This window comes from Marmota monax, unplaced genomic scaffold (genome assembly GCF_021218885.2).
Source record: "Marmota monax isolate L192 unplaced genomic scaffold, Marmota_monax_Labrador192_F-V1.1 WCK01_AAM20220418_F8-fsc00001, whole genome shotgun sequence".
Lineage (NCBI taxonomy): Eukaryota > Metazoa > Chordata > Mammalia > Rodentia > Sciuridae > Marmota > Marmota monax.
In genome coordinates, this window is record NW_026693777.1 from 14,519,301 (window position 1) to 14,542,866 (window position 23,566).

At 32.7% G+C, this 23,566-nt stretch overlaps 1 protein-coding gene across 1 annotated transcript in view; it reads right to left on the reverse strand.

Moving 5' to 3' along the window:
• The window catches only part of Map4k5 (mitogen-activated protein kinase kinase kinase kinase 5), a 119,979-nt gene that overhangs the window by 11,676 nt on the left and 84,737 nt on the right, over positions 1-23,566 (reverse strand). Inside the window, exons 15-28 of the mRNA XM_046461013.2 lie at positions 21,415-21,473; positions 19,989-20,056; positions 18,289-18,331; positions 17,375-17,528; positions 16,242-16,339; positions 15,872-15,913; positions 15,231-15,315; positions 13,048-13,127; positions 12,596-12,656; positions 11,307-11,309; positions 10,270-10,384; positions 5,192-5,250; positions 2,870-2,973; positions 2,104-2,281 (exon numbers count right to left, since the gene is read on the reverse strand). Of these exons, the coding sequence (XP_046316969.1) occupies positions 2,104-2,281; positions 2,870-2,973; positions 5,192-5,250; positions 10,270-10,384; positions 11,307-11,309; positions 12,596-12,656; positions 13,048-13,127; positions 15,231-15,315; positions 15,872-15,913; positions 16,242-16,339; positions 17,375-17,528; positions 18,289-18,331; positions 19,989-20,056; positions 21,415-21,473 (1,149 nt within the window). The remainder of the gene's footprint in view (positions 1-2,103; positions 2,282-2,869; positions 2,974-5,191; positions 5,251-10,269; positions 10,385-11,306; positions 11,310-12,595; positions 12,657-13,047; positions 13,128-15,230; positions 15,316-15,871; positions 15,914-16,241; positions 16,340-17,374; positions 17,529-18,288; positions 18,332-19,988; positions 20,057-21,414; positions 21,474-23,566) is intronic.

Genomic DNA, 23,566 nt, shown 5'->3' on the forward strand with positions numbered 1-23,566 from the left:
ATAGGCTAAGAATCTTCTCCTTTGAAAACTGCACAAACATAAACACAAAGGTTTACATATTTTGGCATGTTTATGGACCTTTCAAAGGTGACACATTCTGAAGAATCCAGAACTACACAATTGATAAACTGTTTCTCAGACAACACACCCAAAATCATTTTACTCAGTTAATCTATGTTCATGCAATCATTCTACAAATATTTACTGAGTACTGACCATATATATGCTAAGCATCATCCTTGGAGATAAGGATACTGAAATAACAATTACAATAATGAAACTAAGACTGGAAGGGTCTTGGAATAAGATTTTTCCAAGAGGATTTCATTTTAATGTTACAACTATGCCAGTTGAAGGCACTGTTAGCATCTTGATTTAACAATGAACAAAGCTGGAAGTTGGATCAACAATCACCTGTGAGGGCTGGGGTAGAGTACTTGCCTAGCATACATGAGGCACTGGGTTTGATTCTCAGTACCACATATAAATAAATGAATAAAATAAAGGTTCATCAACATGTTAAAGAATATTTAACAATCAAACAAAAAAACCCAATCACCTGTGAAAATACAGAAGCCTATGAAGGACAAAGTGCTGGATCACAAAGGCTGCCTCATCTCTGCTTGAAGGTGTTCTGAATGATACCTGTGGGCAGAATCCTAGCCTTCCTAAGATCTTGGACAATGTAAAAAGTGGGTAGAATAGGACACTTCAGGCATTTAAAAGACAAACAGCAAAACCTTCAAAAGAGTCCTGAACTCAAACCCCCAAATTTAAAATAGAACTCAATGAATTTATCTAACCGTGGGTGATAGAATCTCCTAATATATCACATAGGAGAAAGTGAATGTAAATATACACTAGATAATTGTATGAAATGATCTACTCCACAAAATCAGCACAAAAGAAAAGTTGGGGCTATTGGCTAAAAATTATCTTAGTTTTTTACAGTTTTTGTTGGTTATTATTTATTCATTTATTTTTCTGATTATGTGATTTTTTTAAATGAGTTGACTGAAAGTCCCATTTTGTGGCAGTAACTACATAATAGGGAGATATTTCTTTTTAGGCTGCTTATTTCTCATGATAATAAAGCAATGTCATCGTTTTTATATCTTTCTGTTAGCTATAGCAGGAGGTCACGCATTCTACTCAACTCAAACCATTAAACTAAAAAAGAAAGGTGGGATGTGGGTACAGAGGGAGGATACAGAATGCATTCTTATTTCATTGTACTGGAAATTAAGATTTGGTCCATAAAGAGAGTTCATAGTACAAGACATACTGTAGCTGGTTTGTACTGGGTTGTTAAACTTTCAGGAATTTTGCAAACCACATGACATCAGGCTGGTAGTTTGAAATTGGCTATTAAGGTAGTGTTTATACATGGAAACAGGCAACCACAACAAATGAATGTACCCAAAGACCCTGCTATTAAACATTTACTAGGACATCACTGGTTTGTACTATTTTTTCTTCTCCTTTTTTTCTTTCTCTCTTTTTTAAAATGTGGTGTTAGGGATCAAACTATAGGTGTGTGCCACATGCCCAGCTATACATTCCAATTTTAAGTTTGAGAATATTCTTTCCAATCTTTTCTGAACTTTCACTGAAATGTGTCTGATTAACTCTCAAGCTAAACCCCCATTCTTAGGAAGTACAATGGATAGTTAAATGAAAAAGTTTGAAGGCTACATTTGAGAAGCTACTACTGAAGTCTGAAAGGCACATTGAACAAGTGTGGGGAGAAGACAGGATAAAATCGGACAGAGAAAAAAAGGTAACTCTTTGCTTGAGAAATTGATGAAATTTTAAGAGCAGCTTAGAAAATATAATTATTTATTTAGTAGGCCCAAAGGTTAATTGGTAACAACTCAAATCTTCAAAGTCAGGAATCACTAAAATTTTCCTTGGTAAAATAGTTTATATAAAATTGCCTGTGGCAGATAGAGACCGTAAACTACATATACACAATTCCTTAGTCTTCCTTGGGAAACTATTTTCTGAATTTTTGTTTAAATAGTCTACACTAGCTAACTTAAGTGGTTCTGTTTCTATTACATGCAAAAGCATCACCATTTCAACATAAGGTAAGACACTTACCTGCACCAATTTCGGTAAACCATGAAGATGCAGAATTCAAATTGATTGTCTCAAACTGAACTACTTGATTTGATTCTGTGCCTTTACTAATAGCTACACAGACCATAGGGTATTCCTGTTCTGGTATCACCAGCATTTCAAAAACGTTCAAAGGACTTGGTAAAGGAAAATCAAAGTGCTGAAAAAGATAAAACAATAGAACTATTATTTGAAAACAGTCTCACTTGTCATACTGCTATTGAAAAAAGTCAATGGAAAGGCTTCAATTTTCTTTTCTTTTGGTACTAGGAATTGAACCACTAAGCTACATTTCCAGTTCTTTTTATTTTTCTTTTTAGACAGGGTCTAAGTTGCTGAGAGTCTTGGTACATTGTTGAGCCTGGCCTCAAACTTATGATCCTCCTGCTTTAACCTCCCAAGTGTCTGGGATTACAGACATGTGCCACCATGCATGCTTTCCAATTTTTTTGATTTATGTAGTTCTATAAAGGCCCACCTCTTAAGATGACAATAACAAGGATGAATGTTCTACACAAATGTGTTTCAGAGAATAGATCATGTTAATATTTATGGTTGTGATGGTTCTCTAAGTATATTAAGTAACATAAGTCAAAGAGGAATCTTAAGAACACAAAAACCCCTAAATCAAATATATAAGTACTACTAATTATAAATGTGCTGATCCTAAATAGCAGTAATAGGATTTTATAATTTTAGTTAATTACTAGTATTTTCTAAAGAAAAATGTAAACAAAGTAACATATACCTTTATCAACATGAATTTCTGCATTGGTTCATACCACTGAAGTAAAACAATTCCAGACTGTAAAGCTCCACAGAGGTATTTATGTCCTGTATAAGGATTTCTGACTGGAAAAACAAAACAAAACAAAACAAACAAACAAACAAAAAACAATAAAACCAGATACTCAAGGAACACTGAACACCTTATGTGAAAATATAGTTGAGCTAAAAGCAACAACTGAGCTTTACTCACCTAAAAGCTAACTTAGCTATAAAAAGGCAGTACTGATTCAAGAGGAAAAAATAATGGAATGTGATTCTAAATCACTATCAAAATATGGATGGAAGAAGAAACTATATGAAGTAATTATTTATCTATTAAAATAGTGTTTCTGTTAACTAGGATGACAAGAGGAAACAAAGATGCCTTTTTCTTTTGGTTTTGTTAGCCTTTCCTTTTCATGTTCTATTCTCAATTTTAAATTATATACATTTATTTCTAAAAATTTTTTAACATGCTAGGTTCTTTAGCATAAGAACTTTTTAAGAACACTATTTTCAGCACTAAAACACCTACACTAATATACAATCCAAAAACTACTTCTATGTAAACTAACTAAAAGAATAGTGTGTGACAAGGTCTGAGGACAACTGAAATTTCACTTTTGGCTTTGAGTATGTATACATTAATTCATCTTGCTGGAACATCCTTTTTCAAAACTACAAAAATTCTTATTGGTCTTTCCTTCTCCAACTTGAATCCCATCAACATAACATATATTCATTATAAAAACAGTAATCTTCAGTAAGTTCCACAAGTACTACTCAAGCATGTCTTGGAATATAAGCTTCTAGAGTCTGTTGAGTCACATATGAGAATCTGATTACAGATGCAGACATGATCCCCCAAGGAAGATGATCACAAAATTGCTTATGCAATCATATGCTGCACAACATTTCAGTCAATGATGGGATGCATATACAATGGTGGTCCTATGATTATATTGCCTGGTGACATCTTAGTGTGTGTACATTGACAAAAATCACCTAATGATGAACTTTTCAGAATTAATTTCCATCATTCAATGACTCATAATTATACTTGTAGAACATCTGTGGTTAAATGTTTTTGTTCTAGAAAGTTTGGAAAATGCTTTTGAACTATTACATAGAATGAAGATTCATGTATAAGCTCACTGATCAAACAAGGAATAAATAGAAAATAAGGAGCCTAAGATCTAAAGATACCGGATCCAGACTTGAATCTAGGTTCTATTTCTGTTACTTGCTTGTGATTTTTTTTAGTTTCAAGAGTTAAGTGTTTTAGATAAGATAGTTATGTAGTAAAGAATTTAATCTTGCCCCAAAAGAAGTCTGTTCTCTCTTCTGCTCTTAAGAAATAATTTCCAAATCTTTGGAATGTCATGCTTGATAGGAGTTGTCTTTGTCTGGAAGCCTCAGGTCACTGGATAGTCCAACAGCACTAAGACCAGATAGTCAGTATGAGGGCTGATCATGTCAGAAAGACCAGCAATGTGACTTAAGGTGGGGCTTTAAGTCATGCAGCATGAGTGGACCTCTGGAGGGATTGTATATTGAGATCAGTCATGCGGGAAATCAAACCAGCCTTCATGATGCAATCCCAATAAAAACTCTGGACACTGAGGATTGAATCAGCTTTCCTGATTGGCAATGCTTGAGTGTACAGTCACATAGTGATGGTGGAAAAGTAACAGCATGGTGCCCACTAATCCATAGGGAGAGGATAATAGAAGCTCTATGTTTGGTAACTTTTCTTGTACTCTACCCTGTCTTCTTCTTCTCTGAGTGGATTTTAACTTGTATTCTTTATTTGTAATAACCTGTAATTGTAACCATGAGTATAACTCTTTTCAGGGAGTTCTGAAAATACCTTTAGAGAATTTTTAAATCTGAGGGTACTTCTAAAAACCTACAAACTTATAACTGGTATCAGAAGCAAAGGGTGGTCTTGTGTGGACTCTCATCTCCATACTTGGTAAAATTCCTATAATAACGTTCATAAATAACCAGCAGTAACTAGCAGATAATAAGTGTTAACTAAATGGAAGCTAGGACACTAGAAGAAATGTGGCCTCAGGGACTATGGTTTAAAACATTCTAGGAACACTAGGCTGTGGGAAAACATTAAGGTTATTATCTCTAAGCATTTCTATACTATGTCACTCTATACATTCTTGTGCTTCACTGACAACTTAACTCTTATTAAAAAACCCAATACACCTTCTTATTTTATCTGTAAGATTCTTTAAATAATTTTAAATGTTAAAAGATCTAATCATCCAGATTTTTTTTATCTACTTACCTATACAACATTTGTGGCAGCCTTTTGTATCAGGAATCTTTGTTGTTAAAGCAAACTTTCTGAAAACAAAAGATAATATAAATGTACTCTGTTGCAGTGGTTGCCTTACTGTGATTTATGAATCAGTTACATCAAAATCAGATAGCAAGAAGCTTTAAAACAACTTGTACTCTTGACTCCACACTTTCTGATTTTAGAGGACTGAGATGGGGCCTGAGAATCTGTATTATAAAACTTTCACAGTTGATTCTCACAGACAATCCAATTTAGAAAACATTGATATTTTGCATTCTGGATGACATACATTTTAAACTACCTTTCAAAATTGAGGTAAAGGAAGTTTTCTTTTTTGGTGGCATTGGGATTGCACTCAGGGCCTTGTACATGTTAGGTGAGTATTCTTTACCACTAAGCTACATCCCTACACCTTGATTTTTTTATTTTGAGACAGGATCTTACTGAGTTGCTGAGGCTGGCCTAAACTTGTGACCTTCCTGCCTCAGTCGACTCAATTTCTGTGGGCTGGAGGTTCACTGATTTAAAATCTCCAGACCAACTGGCATTCAGTGAAGACCCCCAAGCCCATCTAAGCCTAAACCCTGCCTCCAGGAATTCTGCCTTTGGGATTACCTCTCTCACTGCAGCAATTCAGAGGTGGAGCATCACGATCCAAATGACCAAATGATCCACCTAAAACTGCTGAGAAGAAAAACTGAGAATCTTTTGAATTCCACAGAAAGATTTCTTTAACTTTTCATCAAGACTGTTTGTTTTTTTTTTAATTCTTTTTCTCTGTTTAATTGTGACCTTAATGGTATATGGATATTTATACATATTCATATTTTTTTTTCCCTAATTTCTAGCATTTTTGAAGCCAGTTATTTTTCATGGTTTAGTTTTTTAAAGAACTAGAATGTTTGATTAGTATATTTTAGTTTTGTTTTATATTTTTTTATTTGTTAATTAAAAAAATTTTACTTTATATTTTTTTCTTCTGTTTCTCTTGATTCTCTCTTTTCCTGTAACAGCCAAACTCTACTCTTTCTTTCACTCTTCCTTTTTTACTTCTTCTCCCTTCCTCCCTCATAATCATCACATCCTATATCACTTCTCTTCCCTCCCTAGTCACCATTTGAAATTATAAACCCTTTTGCAAACTTGCTGTTCCTATTGTAGGCAATAACTGATCATATCATTTCTGTTTATTGTGGTAATTAACACTGTAGACGTCACAGCAGGAACTATTTGGTTTAATGCTATATATTGTTTGCATAGGTTGTTGTTATTATTTGTCTCCCCCTAAACAGTGAGGTACTGGAAATCTTCAGAGGCACTATAAGTCCATAGGGTAGAAACTCAGATCCATAATGTTAAATGGGTAGATATACAACATGAAAAAGCAAGGGAACAAAATGCTCCAAATAAATCAAGATACTCTGTGGAACCAACCTAGATGCCCTTCAATAGATGAATGGATTTAAAAAAATGTGGCTTTTATACACAATGGAATATTACTCAGCACTAAAAAATAACAAGATCATGGCATTTTCAGGGAAATGAATGGCATTAGAGCAGATTATGCTAAGTGAAGTTAGTTAATCCCTAAAAAACAAATGCCGAATGTCTTCTCTGATATAAGGGGGGTGACTCAATACAGAGTAGGGAGGAAGAGCATGAGAAGAAGATTACCACTAAAAAGGGACGAGAGGTGGGAGGGAATGGGAAGGAGAAGGGGAATGGCACAGAAGATGGAAGGAGAACCTCATCGTTATACAAAATACATATAAGATGGTGTGAGGGGGAAGAAAAAAAAAAGAGAGAGAAATGTGTCACAGTAGCCTGGGTAGAGAGAGGTGACGGGAGGGGAGGGGAGGAGAGGGGGGATAGGGAGGACAGCAGAATACAACAGACACTAGTATTGCTGTATGTATATACGTGGCTGTATAACCAATGTGATCCTGCAATCTGTACACGTGGAAAAATGAGAATTCATACTCCATTTGAATCAAATGTATGGTATGTCAAGATCTTTGTATTGTGTCGAGCAACTAATAATAATAAAAAAAAGATACTCCACTAAGAGAATCCATTGACACAACAGTGAAAGATATGTCAGGGAAGGAGTTTAGAATGTATATAGTTAAACAGAACTGTGAAGTAAAGGATGGTATAAGAAATGAAATCAGAGAGAAAATATAGGAAGTGAAAGATCACCTCAATAAAAAGGCAGAGATTCTGGGAAAAAAGAAGAAAAGAAAATAGAGTTGACCGTGGAGAGAAGATGTTAAGAAACCATGAACAGAACTTTCAAGAACTATTGGATAACATGAAAAGACCAAATTTAAGATTTATTGACATAGATGAAGATGTAGAGATACAAACCAGAGGAATGCACAAGCTTTTCAATAATATCAGAAAATTTCCCAACCTAAAGAATGAAATGGAAAAAATACAAGAAGCTTTTACAGGACACCAAATGTACAAAATTACAAAAGACCCACACCAAGGCATATTATAATGAAAACGCCTAACATATGGAATAAGAATAGAATTTTAAAGGCTGAGAGAGAAAAATATCAGATTAGATGTAAGGGGAAACCAATTCAGATCTCGGCTAATTTCTCAACACAGACCCTCAAAACTAGGAGGTACTGGAATAACATACCAAGCTTTTTCTTTTATCCAGTAAAATTAAGCTTCAGATTTAAAGATGATATAAAAACCTTCTATATAAACAAAAGTTAAATGAATTTGCAACCAGAAAGCCTGCACTACAGAACAGTCTCAACAAAATACTCCATAAAGATGAAATGGAAAAAAAAAAATGAAAACCAGCGAAGGAAGAAACTACACTAAAGGACAGTTAATCAAAGGAGAAACCAATTCAAATTGAAAACTAGAAATAAAACCAAATGACAATGTGATTCTGCAACCTATACAATCAGAAAAATGAGAAATTATACGCCATTTGAGTCAAATGTATGAAATGTCAAGATTATTGTACTGTCTTGTGTAACTAATAAATAAATAAATAAATAGATAGATAGATAGATAGATAAAAATTATGAAAAAAAAAAACCCCAAATGAAATCATATCTCAATAACAACCTGGAGCTAATGTTAGGACATTAATATGTCCTAAACTCATCAATCAAAAGACACAGATTGGCAGATTGGATTAAAAAACAAGACCCAACAATATGCTGTCTCCAAGAGACTCACCTCATAGGCAAAAGACATCCAGAAACTGAAGGTGAAAGGATGGGGAAAAAAAATATCACTCACACGAATCACATAAACAAGCAGGGGTTTCTATCCTCATATTAGATAAAGTGGACTTTAAGCCAAAGTTAATCAGAAGGGATGAAGAAGGACATTTCATACTGCTTAAGGGACTTATACATCACCCAGACATAACAATCATAAACATTTATGGCCTAAACAATGGAGCATCTATATATATCAAACAAATCCTCCTAAATTTCAAGAATCAAATAGACCACAACACAATAATACTGGGTGACTTTAACATGCCTCTGTCAGTACTGGATAGATCCTCCAACCAAAAACTAAATAAAGAAACTAGAAGTAAAAAAAAAAAAAACAATAATTTAGACTTAACAGACATATATAGAATATTTCATCCATCAATGACTGAAGATACTTTCTTCTTAGCAGCACACAGATCCTTCTGTAATACAACCATGTTATGTAAGCTATCACATGTGTTGGCATACAATTTTAATATTACCTTAATATATTTTTAGCATCTGTAGGGTTATTTTGATAGCTCCTTTTCCATTGATATTAATTTTTGTGTTCTTGCTTTTTTCTTGATTAGACTTGTTTATTTTTATTGAATTTTAGCTGTATTATTTCTTCTCTAAATATTTCATATATTTTTACTCCTATTCTTATTTTTTCCTTCCTACTGCATAATTTGAAAATAATTTGATTATTATTTTAGCTTTTTTCTGATAAAAGTACTTTAAGTTTTAAATGTTCACCTGAGTACTATTTCATCCCAGAGATCCTGATATTTTAAGCATTCATTATCACTTAGTTCAAACCACTTTTTATTTACTTTTCTTGTGCTTTCTTCCTTTTCCTCTGAGATATTTAGAAGTGTACTATTTAATTTTGAAATAGTTGATTTGTGGGGGTGCGGTTCTATATATCTTAAGGTTATTTATTTATTTATTTTTATTTATATATAACAGCGGAATGCATTACAATTCTTATTACATATATAGAGCTAAATTTTTCATATCTCTGGTTGTATACGTAGTATACTTGCACCAATTCATGTCTTCATACATGTACTTTGGATAATAATGATCATCACACTCAACCATCATTAATTACCCCATGCCCCCTCCCTTCCCTCCCACCCCTCTGCCCTATGTAGACTTCATGGATTCCTCCCATGCTCCCCATCCCTATCTCACTATGAATCAATTTCCTTATATCAAAGAAAACATCCGGCATTTGTTTTTTTGGGATTGGCTAACATCACTTAGCATTATCTTCTCTAATTCCATCCATTTACCTGCAAATGCCATGATTTTATTCTCTTTTATTGCTGAGTCATAGTCCATTGTATATAAATGCCACATTTTTTTTATCCATTTATCTACTGAAAGGCATCTGGGTTGCTTCCACAATTTAGCTATTGTGAATTGTGCTGCTATAAACATTGATGTGGCTGTGTCCCTGTAGTATGTTGTTTTTAAAGGTGATTGATTTCTAATGTAATAAATCATGCAGGAAACACAGCCTGCATGATTTCAGATGTAAAAAAAAAAAAGTAATGGAAATGCTTTTTATATTGATTGTATTGTTTACATACATGTCAAAACTGATCCAATTTCATACTTCAAATATGTGCATTTTATTGTACTTCAATTTTACCTCAATAAAACTATGGAAAATATACGGAAAAAAAAAGTAGCTGGGATTACAGGTGTGTATCACTACACCTGGCCTAAGGAACTTGTATTGTTTTGGTTTTTTACTGGGCAAAGAATACTGGTTGTTTTAAAAATGACTCCCATCAAAGTCAAGATGGTATTCTGTACCTTGGCAGTATTCGGTCTGGAAATCTGTGGGTCTGAATGTGGGCAGCTAATCCTGGCTTTTTGGCTTGTTCAAACAAAGCAATAAGATTATGGGAGTAGAGCTGAAATGTTTTTCCTACAAAAGAGCAAGCAACATGTTACTTTTCTTAGAATCATATCCAGCAGAGAAATACATTTTCAAGTAAAAAAAATATATATAATTACCTTCTAAAATGAGGAGTCCAGTAATGTTCAAAGGTCAAGAGAGAAGAAAACAAAGCAAATAAAGAATCTCAGTTAATACCATTTAAAAAAAGTAATTTTTAAGTGAGTAGATAATTCTGTTTCATAATACTCAAATTTGGTATATTCTGACAAATAAGTGATCTGGGCTGAATATATGTAAACTTTCATGATGCCAGCACAGAAAAGGAAACTGTTAAACACTGATGTACAAAACCTTATAAATCAAGTTACAATGATGTGTATGTAATAATTTTGGTACAAAGTGGAAATTCCTATAAAACTGTATTCTCTCTCTGGGATAGACTACTTATCCATAATTTATCAAATTATCTTAGATTAAAATAATTGTGAATGAATTCAAATAAAATGGAATGAAATTGTAAGAAAAGTAAGATAAACCAATATTATAAGCCAAAATAAAAGTATAAATGGGGTACATTTTCATTTCATCAAAAACATTAGCTGTGTTAAGCAGTGGAAGACAAGGTAACTATCTTTTTTGACTTCTCATTATATATGGTGTGGTAATATAACAACATAAAACAGTATTTACCTTTTTATTATTAGAAAAAAATGTATATATATATATATATATATATATATATATATATATATAACATTTTTTCTTCTATGTATAATCTTAGCTTAACAAAATCATCTTTATTTTCTCAGAATAGAAACACTCTGGTTCACACTATACCACCCTTCCCCTCTGTTTCTCCTATACACACAGTTATCCAGCTAGCCAGGTATCCAGCTACCCACATGTACATGGACAAAAAAGTTTTCTCCTATTGACCTCTGCTATCTACCTTCTACCAGTTTTGTAAGTCAATTTGATCAGAAGACAGAACTAACTTATAAACTAATCTCCCCTGCTTTCCCATAGTTACTTTGATTACCCTGTGTAGTTCTTAAGCTTATTTCTGAAGACAATTATGACCAGGGATAAAAGCAGCAAGAAAGAGAAAAGTAATTTTGTGTGAAATTTAGAATTGTTAACTTGGACAGAATTGGGTTTAAGTTTCTTTTCACAAAAGTAATATGGTATATTAATATTTGCTAAAAAATGAAAAACAGTTTTGGGAAAGTATAACTAAAGTCAAAAAGATTAAGTATTCTTTTGAGCTCCCCTACTTTTTAGAAATCATTTATGTACAAACAAAATGCTCTTCATAAATACTGTCAGTAGCTCAAATATACAGATTTCTGAAGAATCTTTACTAGAAAGAAATAATAATTACTGTTCTGTTCTCTACTTTCAGAATGAAACCTCTAGCTAGCAATTTATATCTAAAATGTAAGAAGATATGGTCTGGTAGGTATGAATTAAAACCCACTTTGTCTTACCATCCCAGATGCAGAACACCTATAAAATCTGAAGTTGAGCAATAAATATATCACTTATGGTAACTCTGAAAACCTGTCTGAATATTTATTATGTTTGCAAATTTGAAACTTAAAGGGCCAAAACAAACAAACAAAAAAGTTTAAAAATACCATCCACTCATCCATTCACTACTACCAACAACCAAAAAAGAAAACCCACAATAACCAGAATTAGAATAGGTTGCTCTGGAATCACATCACTTAAGAACCTTTAAAACATTAATCCAAGGTAGTGGATTAATGTGGTTCAGAACAACCTGAATGCTACCACCAAATATCTGCCTAAGACTTCACAATTTACTAAGCACTTTGGATATCAATTCATTTAACCCTCACAACAACCTCATAAAACCGTTCTAATCCCATTACCCTCATTTGACAAATAAGAAAACAGTCCAAGAAGGTAAGTGACTTGCTAAACATCACAGAGAAAAGAGCAGTTCAATCTACTTCTTGCCCTTCAACTGTTAATATTCAATCGCTGCGGAGGCTGAGCTGAATGGAATGGCCACGGGTATTAATCACTGTGCTACCTGCCCCCTCACACTCCCCCAAGTATTTAGAAGCTTGAATGGTTTGAGAAGAAAACATCTCCAAGTCCCAAAGTTACTATAATACAGTTACATAAAATTATAAATAACATTTTGATGTAGTATATACTAAAATTTAATGTCTACTTGTCTATGTTTATTCTTTATTGCCAAATACATACCTGATAATGACATTAAAGTATTATTGATAACATATAGCCAAGTACACTTCCGTGGAAATAACTAAAAAGAGAGAAAGAGAGAGAAGATAAGCCATGCAATTTTCATTTTCTTATCCCTATCCTTCCAACATTCTAAAATAGTACTGCTAGAGATATAACTCAGTGGTAGAGCACTTGCCTAGAATATGCAAGGCTCTGAGTTTGATCCCTAGCACCACACAAAACAAATAATAAATTAGTTCTATAAAAATAACTATTTTCTGTCTTTTAGTAAATTATCAAAATCTTAGGAAAAAAAATCAACAGGAACATGTAAAAGGTTCACTGTCAACCTTTTAAATATTTAAATCATGAAAATTAGAATTTGAGCCCAAATAAATTGATTAAAAATTAAAATACTTTTTTTATTCAATTTGTCCAAACTAATTTTTTTAGTTAAAATACCTCATTACCTGTTCCATAGTGGCCTCATGTAGCTCATTGAGATTCAATGTATAAATACCATCTTCAGTTCCAAAAATAATGTACTGATCTAAAACAGTTCATAAATTGTTTATTATTATTTTCTGAAATAATTTACTAAAGTAATGATTTTATAATGATATTAAGAGTTAGACAGCCAAAGTAAAATTATTTTCTAAAATTCATGCCACCTTATTTCTTTCCTAAACACTTCTCTTCTTTTTTTAAAGATATATTTTGTTGTACCAACTCACTCTGAATTTATCTTACTATATAATCCTTCCCTTCAACACTATTTTTATATTTAAATTTTTTTGTTTATAGTAAGTAACTATTTTTGTAAGAAACCTCAAATGCAAGAAAAGTACATTAATTATAAATCATGACACACCACAATGAAATACCAAGAATTCAGATCTTGGTTTCTAAATACTGTTTCTACTAAAAAGAGCCAGGGCTTCTTGGAGACAAGTCTGAGTCCTATTCTGGGGACGGGAAAGTAGGATGAGCCTAGAAATTCTCCAGTGTCAGAAAGTAAGGAAGTGCTCCAAAAATGATTAGGACACTTTAAACAAAAATTCCAGGACAATTTAAGTGTGAAAATAAATAATAGTGATGGATCCTATTTCACTGAATGAAATTAGAATGTATAAGTGCCAACTGAATAAATGTAATATGTAATCTTGAATTAAATGTTGGATTGGGGAAATAAAAAAAAAGGGTGGAGACTAGGGAGAATACTATTGGGACAATAAAATTTAAACATGATGGACAGAAAAACAGCATTACATCAGTGACAAGTTTCCTGATCTTTTTCATTGTACTGTTTTATTTCAGTGATGATTTCTTTTCCATGGTGCTGGGGATTGGACCCAGGGCTTCGGGCAAGCGCTCAACTGCTGAGCTATTCCCCCGGCCCAAGTGATGATTCTTTTTTTTTTTTTTTTCTCCAAGTGATGATTCTTGATGCTAGGAAATATACACTGAAGCAGAGGAGCATGAGGTCTCCAATAGATAGAAAATGGTAAAATGAATGAGGCAAAATAGAAGCAATTAATGATTTTGAGTATATATAGTTAGTAGTTTCTTGTGCTATTTTTTATAACTTTTCTGTAAGTCTGAAATTATACCAAATACAAAGTTTCAAACAAAAATATATTTCCTTTCTATTGAAATTTTTTTGTTATACTTTCTAACAGTGGTATTTAAAGCAGATCATTTTAAAGCAATTAAAACAAACATTTCCTGAACCCCTTTATTGATTATTCCTGTTTGCTAATTGCCATATACTCAGGCAGGTGCTTTCCTTTCTTACAAAGTAAGCATTAAGAGTATTCACATTACAAATGATTACAATGAAAACCAGGGGTGTTAAGCTTATTTTCCAAATCACCTGGCAGCTACAATTCAAACTCGGACTATTTGATTACACATTTTTGCCTCTATATGTTATGTTTCCCTGGCATGTGCAGGGTGCTGGGTTCGATCCTCAGCACCTCATAAAAATAAAATAAAGATGTTGTGTCCACCGAGAACTAAAAAATAAATAATAAACATTAAAAAAATTCTCTCTCTCTGTTAGGCTTCCTCACTTTAAAAATATATAATTTAAACTTAGAAAAATAACTATTTTGACATCCTTTCAGACTTACAGAAAATGTATAATAGTATAAAGAATTCCTGAATACCTTAACACAGATTCCCCAAATGCTGAACATTTACCACTTATGTTTCATCTTTTCATTCTTTCTCCCCTATGTGCGTTTTGTTTCCGGAACCATTTCAGACACAAAAGCCCCTTTATGCCTAAATATTTCAGGATGTATTTTAACCAGTTGTATATAACCAGAGAATAGTACACATAATAATACTATTTCCTAATCTACAGATCTTACTGGTTGAGATAATTGTCCTAGTAATGTTTTTTAGAGTAAGAGAAAATTCCAAAGTAAGGATGCAATCAATTTTGATATCTCTAGTCTCTTTTAATCAAGAATGGATCCTACACACTCTTAAGTTTTAATGTATTAAACCAAACCCTAACTATCTATTTAGGTTGTCACAGGTTCCTATACCAATTAGTCTATTCTCTAACATCATATTTTTAAAGTAACAATCTCAGTTATAAAGATCCAATTGTTTATTAGAGATGCATAATATTCAAAAGTTTTACCTTTTGTATCAGGATGTATCCAGGATGTTGCACAATTAATTTTCAAAGGACAGCCATCAAAAACTTTTGAAAAACATGCTCCCATCTTATTTATAAAGAAAGAAATATTGACTTATTTGATTATATAATTTTAAATAGTGTTAGAAAAATCATTACGATATTTTACACTTATTAGACTTTTACTATATAAAAAAGTACAATTTATAAAGCATCCCATTCACATGACTGGTTGAACTACCATACAGGCTGAGAATAAGTATTAACATAAGTTTCCCATTTCACTGTACAGAGTCCAATGTGAAAATGGCATCAGGGATAGAAAGATATTTAATTCACATAAGCAAGAGGACACATTACTATTAACATTATCACACTAAAATTAAATTGGCCTTTTTAGGCTAATCTGAGAACCCAACTGCCAGTATTTATAAAATGAGAAATTGTCTCTAAGTTCTAACCAATTCACTCAAATTAGGGTAAATGATTTGATCCATGAACTATCCAAATGCATCTAATACCTTTCTATTTTGTAGTATCATTGATTTTAATGGCTCATTATAACATACCCTATAGCAAATCTATTTCTGCTGCTTCTAAAGACATAAAACATGGCAAATAAGTCATATAAAAATATTCTTTACCAGTACTTTTGGGGTGGGTGGTAGACCATTGATGGCTGGTTTCTGTGGAAAAAATAATTTTTAATATTTTAATATCATAAGACTTCCTGAGCCTCAAAACAAAAAAAGAAAACCTTTATCCATTCAGACATTTAGTTATTTGAATTCTTTTCTTTGAGAGAGATGGGGTCTTGCTATGTTGCTCAGGTTGGCTCTGAACTCTTGGGCTCAAGCTATCCTCCTATGTCAGCCTCACAAGTAGCTGGGACAAGAGGCATATACCATCCCATCCTGCTCCACATAGGCAAATTCTCAAATTAAACAGATTATTTCTCTTGCATGATAAATACACGATTAGTTACAATTGATTGCTAAATGCCTGTTTACTTACAGGGAAGTCTCGCTTGTCCTTTTTTCGAGGTAACTGTGGTGCTTGTGCTGATCCTTCTGTATTTTCACTAATCAGTTTTGAAATACCATCACCATTTCCTAAAGAGAATCATAGTTAAAAGTTGAATGATCACACAAATAAATACACCCTTTGAAAAACAATTTTTCCTTTCCCTCATGACTTGTCTTCCCCTTTAGTGATTTGTTATGGAAGAATATTTTCTACTGTCAGATGAGTTATCTTTGGTTCCTTCCTCTAGATTCTATAGTTGTTGCACTGTATCTTTAGCCATGCTCTTAACCTATGAAAATTATGAATGTCTTTCCATAGTGTAAAGAAAAATGAAATCTCCTAACATGGTTACATTGATATTCAAGACCTTTTCCAATTGAACTTTAATCCACATTTTCAGTCCTATCTTTTCTTTAAATATCACACTATCCCATAGTGGAATGTACTTAAAACATAATTCAGGTTTTCCTGCCTCAGTGCATTGACTCTTCTTTCTTATTTTCCAAAAATGTCTGTCAGCACTGGCTTCACCTACTGAAGGCTCATTAAGCCCTTTACTACCCGTCAAGAGTCTACTTTCTCTTTTCTCCATCCTTACCTCCCTCAGAAATCTCAGATATTCTATTACATACAGTTATTATTTTATGAGACTCTCATACAAGTTGTCTTTTCTAATGTTTTGTATACATAAATATAACTTCTGCCATAGCCTCTAATCTCCAGGAGGGCAGGAATAAGTATTCATCCTTATAGGTCCTATAGTATTATTTGTTTTTTAAATTTTGAATCAGGGTCTCACTAAGTTGCCGAGGCTGGCATTGAACTTGTAATCCTCCTGCCTCAGCCTCCCTAGTCATTGGGATCAGAGGTGTGCACAAGCATGTGTGGCTAATATTTAATAAGGAATCATATTAGAGTTGAAGTGGACAGAATTTATTTATAGACCATCTATTTGGAATTAAAGAACCTCATAAAGCTTTAAACTGTAATAGGACCGACTACAGAAGAAAGATATTCTTTAAAACAGGAACAATGTGGCTTTCTTTCCACTTTGATTTATTTACCCAGATCACAGTATCTAGCTGTACGCACTCGAGGGCTGCTGACACTGCTAGCCATACCCAAAGAGGAAGTCTCTGCTACAGGACCACAACTTGGGCTACTCTGTCTTCTGAGAACTTGAGGAGCTCTGTTCTCTGAATCAGGGCAACGTTTTATAGTTGATGATTTTTCTTCATCTGGGAGGTTGTCTTCAGGGTAACTGTTTATCCTTGGCTAGTGATTAAAAAACAAAAAAGTACTTTGAAAAATCTAGATACAGAATTTAGTTATTAGGCTTCAAAGACTTTAGGAGGTAGGGGATGCACCTTTTTCTTCCTAGTGTTTAGTTCAACTCACTGTGCTAAGTGAGCAAAGTAAGCTAGAGTTAGGTTACTGTCCCAAAACAACTCTGAACTTAACATTTAATTTTTAATCAGCTCAACCAAAATTGATAAAATTTTTTATAACCAATAGAGATGATGTAAACAGTCCATAAAATATTTAATAGTGGAAACAAGGACAATAACTCAATTAAGTATGACTACATAAATGTCAAACTACAGTAATAGGATTATAAATGATCCATGCAGTCAAGTATTTTCTCAAATGAGCAATGATCTATGTTTTTCTTTTTCTAATATTTGTTAAAAATATTCTATTTCTCAGGGAGACCAATAAAAGAAGGGGAGGGGAAAAGGAAGACTTTGTGGAAAGAAACTGACCAAATTATGTGCACATAGGAAGGAATATATCACAATAAATGCCACTTTTATATATTATTATAATATACTGATAAATTCTTTTAAGAAATCTATTTCTCATGAAATCTTCTTTACTATACATTTTACATCTTCATGTCTCCCTTCTGAAGAAAACTGTATTCATCTAAAATATATTTGAGAAACTTCTGACTCTGAATAAAATCAATAAAATTATTTAAAAAATTTAATTATTTAAAAAAAGATTTATTGTTCAAAGTCCTTAAACAGCTCACCTTAGGAGGTAGGGGAGGTGGTACTGCACGTTTTGAGGTTGATCTAATACAAAGAGGAAAAATATAATTTAGATGATGATAAATGGCCATAACTTAAAACAACAACAATATTTACATGTATTAAAAGACAAATAGATAATGATATGGAATATGAGGAAAAACTATGACCTCATATAGTCAGAATGCACTAGTGTGACTATAAAATAGAGATATTATAAAGAAGGCACCAAGTCTTTACTTCATAGTTATGCTTTGTGATATTTAATTTAAACTTACTAATAAACAATAGATTCAGGCTAGGGGTGTAGCTCAGTGGTAAAATGCATACTTAGCATATGCAAGACCCTGAGTTCAATCTCCAGCATCAAAAGAAAAAATAAACAAAAAACAACAATAAAATTCAAAAATTTTAAACCCATAAGATTCAAGTGGCTATTATAATCAAACTACTTGAAACATGGTCCTCGGACCAGTGATAATGGCACCACTTGAGACCTTTTATAAATGAATCATTTCTACCTACTGAATCAGAATGTATATTTTAATGAGATCTCCAGTTCAATACGCAAATCAAAGTTTGACATGTACTGATCTAGCCCAATGGTCATACATGTTTATCCAGTCACTGCAATCAACTGGAAAGCTTTTAGGATTTTTAGATTTCAGTCTTAAAGACAATATTCTATAGTAGAGGTTGGAAATTTTTTCTGTCAAGGGCCAAACAGTAAATCTCATAGGCTTGGTAAGTAGTTGCAACTCTGCTAATATAGAGTGAAAGCATCTTTAGATGATACATAAATTAATGAACAAGGAAGGCTATGTTCTGATAAAGCTTTACTTACGGACACTGAAATCTGAATTTCATATGATTTTCACATGACAAAATATTCTTCATTTGATTTTTTTTGTGTGTGTGGGTACCAGGGATTGAACTCAGGGGTACTTGACCACTAAGCTACATCCCCAGTCCTATTTTGTATTTTACTTAGAGATAGGGTCTCAATGAGTTGTTTTTAGCACCTCGCTTTTGCTGAAGCTGGCTTTGAACTCGAAATCTTCCTGCCTCAGCCTCTTAAGCCATTGGGATTAGAGTTGTGCACCACCATACCTGGCTTCTTCATTCGATTTTTTTCCAAGCATTAAAAATGTAAATACCATTTTTAGTGTACGAGCTGTGTAAAAATAGGCAGCAGGCCAGATTTGGTCCATAGGCTATGCAGTTTGACAACCCCAGATCTATAGGTCTAATGTTGGGACACAGAATCTGTATTTTGAAAGAGTTCTCTAGGCAAATGCAATGCACATATAAGTAAACAACAACAATGAGGCCATGCCCTATAGTTAATTGCCAAAGGAAAGATACCAATCTAGACTATGAAGTAACTACACTGTGGAGATAAAACTGGGACTTTCTGATTTCCACTACAGTAATTTTTTACCATGACATCTTGTGAGTCACCTTTCCATATATTATTATTACACATAGTACATTTTGATTAAAACAAAATACAAAAGCATTAATGATCAATATGTGATGGTTTTTGGTAATTAAAAAAAAAGTCAGAAGCTTTATATTGGCAACTTTTTTAAGAAAAAAATTAAAGCTTATTAAATTCCATTCCTCTACTACCAAATACTATTCTATGTAATTTAATAACTTTTATTAAATTAAATAAAGTTATTAATCAGAAATAACTTACTTTCCAGTATTTGAACCATCAACAAAAGGATTCCACTGTAATATAAAGTTTGGGTCTGATGAGACTCCCTGTGAAGATTAAAAATATAGTTCCTTTTATAGATATTAACCATCTTATTTATTACTGAAAGATGCTAGTCATCATTTTGATTCAAGAAAAACTCCAGTGTCATGATTGTTAATGTATTGGCATTGAATCAGTTTCTAAATCTTCAGCTAGTTTTGCTTTGCCATTTGACCTATTTAGGCCAGTGACTCATTATCAGTTGACATGAACTTAAGAAATTTTTTAAACATACTAAATATAGCTTCAAATGTAACAAGTCCTCTTTTTTTAATATTTATTTTTTGGTTAGACACAATACCTTTATTTTGTTTGTTTATTTTTATGTGGTGTTGAGGATCAAACCCAGGGCCCTGCGCATGCTAGGTGAGCGCTCTACCACTGAGCCACAATCCCAGCCTGTGACAAGTCCTCTTTATCAATATGCTAGTATATTCTAAAGCAAAAAAGCAACTTTGAATTACTTACATCACTACTTCATTAGCATGCAGGACTAAATAACATTATTAAATTATTTATTTACTGGTACTACTACTTTTTCTTATTAGCATGGAAATTAAGGACTCACAGACACATACAGTAAGAACAACATCTCTTCTACATGTTATTCTAAAAAATATAGTTCTATTAATTGAAAATAAAGTAGATATTAAGGTAACTTTTAGGTCAACTCTAACAATATCATGCTTTATTTAGTCTTTTCTTTTAGACCAAAGAAGGGTTAACTAAGTAGTTGTCTGAAAATAAGGGCACTGGTTAAAAAAGAAGTCATATAAACAAATGACATATTTGTTTTGTTTTTCCTTTTTGGCAGTGCTGGGTTCAAACCCAGGGCCTTGTGCATGCTAGGAAAGTGCTCTACCACTGAGTTATATCCTCCGCCCCACAAATAAAATACTTAAAAAAAATAATAATAAGGCATTGTAAAAATATATTTACTATAGATCTAATAAAATAGATATGAAAAAAGGTAGCAAGAACTTTGAGCTAAGCTTCCAAATAAGTGTTTAGTAGTTTCATATAAATACTTCAAAAGACTCAAAAGAGTCAAAATGAATGACTGAAATAGCGTGTTATGTTCTAACTATTCAAAATACACCAATTACTAACTTTATCAAACTTGAGTATGTGAAATACATTATCAATAAAAAATGCTTGGGGCTGGGGTTGTGGCTCATAACAGAGAATGTGTGAGGCACTAGGTTTGATCCTTAACACTACATATAAATAAATAAAAAATAAAGGTACATCAACAACTAAAAAATATTTTTTAAAAAATGCTTAAAAGAGGATATGATTCTGTTTCTTATAGTATGTCTAACTGAAATAAGTTTTCTTAAAATTTAAAAGTTATCATTCTTACCATTTCATCCCGTGCTTCAGTTTCTTTTCTCAGAGGAGGTTCAAATTGTAATTTGTCAACTGCAAAATATATACGAGATATTTATAAACTCAATCTCTTAAGGGTTAATCTTGGAGATGAAATGTTTGTGTCCTGGTAGAAGGGGAATGGAAAATATAACACACACCGCCCCCCCCCCCCCACACACACACATACATACACATATATTTTTAACTACAGTCTTACCAAAAGAGTGTAATAACCTAATGTCTTCCTGATATGTCTGTTTAATTTTTTAAAAAATATTTTTAGTTATAGATGGACACATACCTTTGTTTATTTATTGTTATGTGGTTCTGGGGAATGAACCCAGTGCCTCACATGTGCTAGGCAAGTGCTCTACCATTGAGCTACAACCCCAGCCCCTCTGTTTAATTCTGATTGAAAATTTTAAAACTTTATTAGAAGTAGATGATCAAAGAACAAATGGTTTCTGTTAAATATTATAATGTTCAGGAATCTAATACATTTTACTGTGTATTTTATTTGGCCTGGTCAGATTGATTTCAGAATTATTTTAAATATTCAATGAGTAACTACTTTTATATGAAATATTCCCAAACAGGGAAAAGGATGGTTTATTACTTACTCATAAAGTATACAGAATTTTAAGATTCTAAAATCCAATGTAACTAAAAGGCCAATAAAGTTTTTTTTTCAACATTCATACTTGCATTACAGAGATGGCAAGTTTCCTGAATACAATCTTAGCAAACAAAATGTCCTGAAAAAGCACTTTCAAATAGGATCTAGAATTTATCCTAAAAACAAGATTTGTAGAAAGCAATAAAAAGTACATAATTCATTAAATAAAAAGTACATAATTCATTACATAAGCAAAACCAGTATATCATAATTTTTTTTGTAAAAAAGATAAGACTAAAACAGCATCTACTTTAAAAAACAATCTAAAAGAAAAAGACCTTGGTCATTAATCACTCACTTAACATGATTTTAAAACATTTTAATTCAAGAATTACTATTATAATCCATAAAGAACCATTTACTCTTTTGAGACACAGATGAGCTAAAGGATTTTTCTTTTGGTCATAACTGGCAAGAAGAGAGAGAGTGATGGATCAATGACCTTGACATTCCAGTAGAAACATTAAACAAATGTGAGAGTAAGCTCAAAGGAACAGAGATTTGGAGCATAGTGGGAATTCATGTATCAGAGCTCATGCCAGGGCCCAGGTCAGGAGTGAAGAGTACATTGAAGTACATGAAGATGTCCAGATATGAAGATCCATGATAAAAGGTATAAATATGAAAATAAAATATCACTTTTCATAATAAGTTAAAAGACTACAAAAATTCCTAGAAAAAATGAATTTCATCATTTAAAGATACACGAAAACATTAACTACAACCCAATAGACAAGTATCAGTAAAAATGAGATTTCATTTAAATAATTATTTAAGAAGTTTTAATATGTAATAAAAGATATCCTTAAAAAATCCTTATTACTGGCTTAAAATTATTATAGCCATAACTTACAAACAGAATGCTGGAGCCTCCAATTTTTGTTCTGTGTGGTAGACTGGACATACACTTTTTAAAAAAGAAAACCCTGGTAGTGCCTTTGGGTGTGTCTTTGGCCCATGACAAAGGTGGGGAGGCTTTCGAGTATATATCCTCATTTATCTCTAAAAGATGATCCAGTTCTGGCTATAATTAAAACTGACTGTTATGCTATAAACTACTACACATGTAGCATAAATATGTGTGTGCGTGTCTGTGTGTCTGTGTCTGTGTCTACAAATTATATGAAAACAACTGTTTTGGGGCAGTGGATGACAGATATTACAGGGATGTGTTCCTTGAGAGAAGGTGAATACATTGTGGTAAAATCCACAGCCCAACTTTGGCTTTTTGCCTGGGGACACTTCCTAAAGTAGTGTTACAAGAAGGTGGAGTCCAAAGAGTAAGTCTCACTGGATAGGGAAACAAAGATAAGAACTTGGGGGTATGATTTGAAGGGCAGAGTATTAAAAATAAGAAAGCTGAACTCTAGAAATCTCAAAGAATTTTCTTTAAATCTGTGACTGAATACTAAGAGCAAAGCAAGCTAAGCAAAGTATGTTAGAAAAGAGCTAAGAGGACCATAAAGCA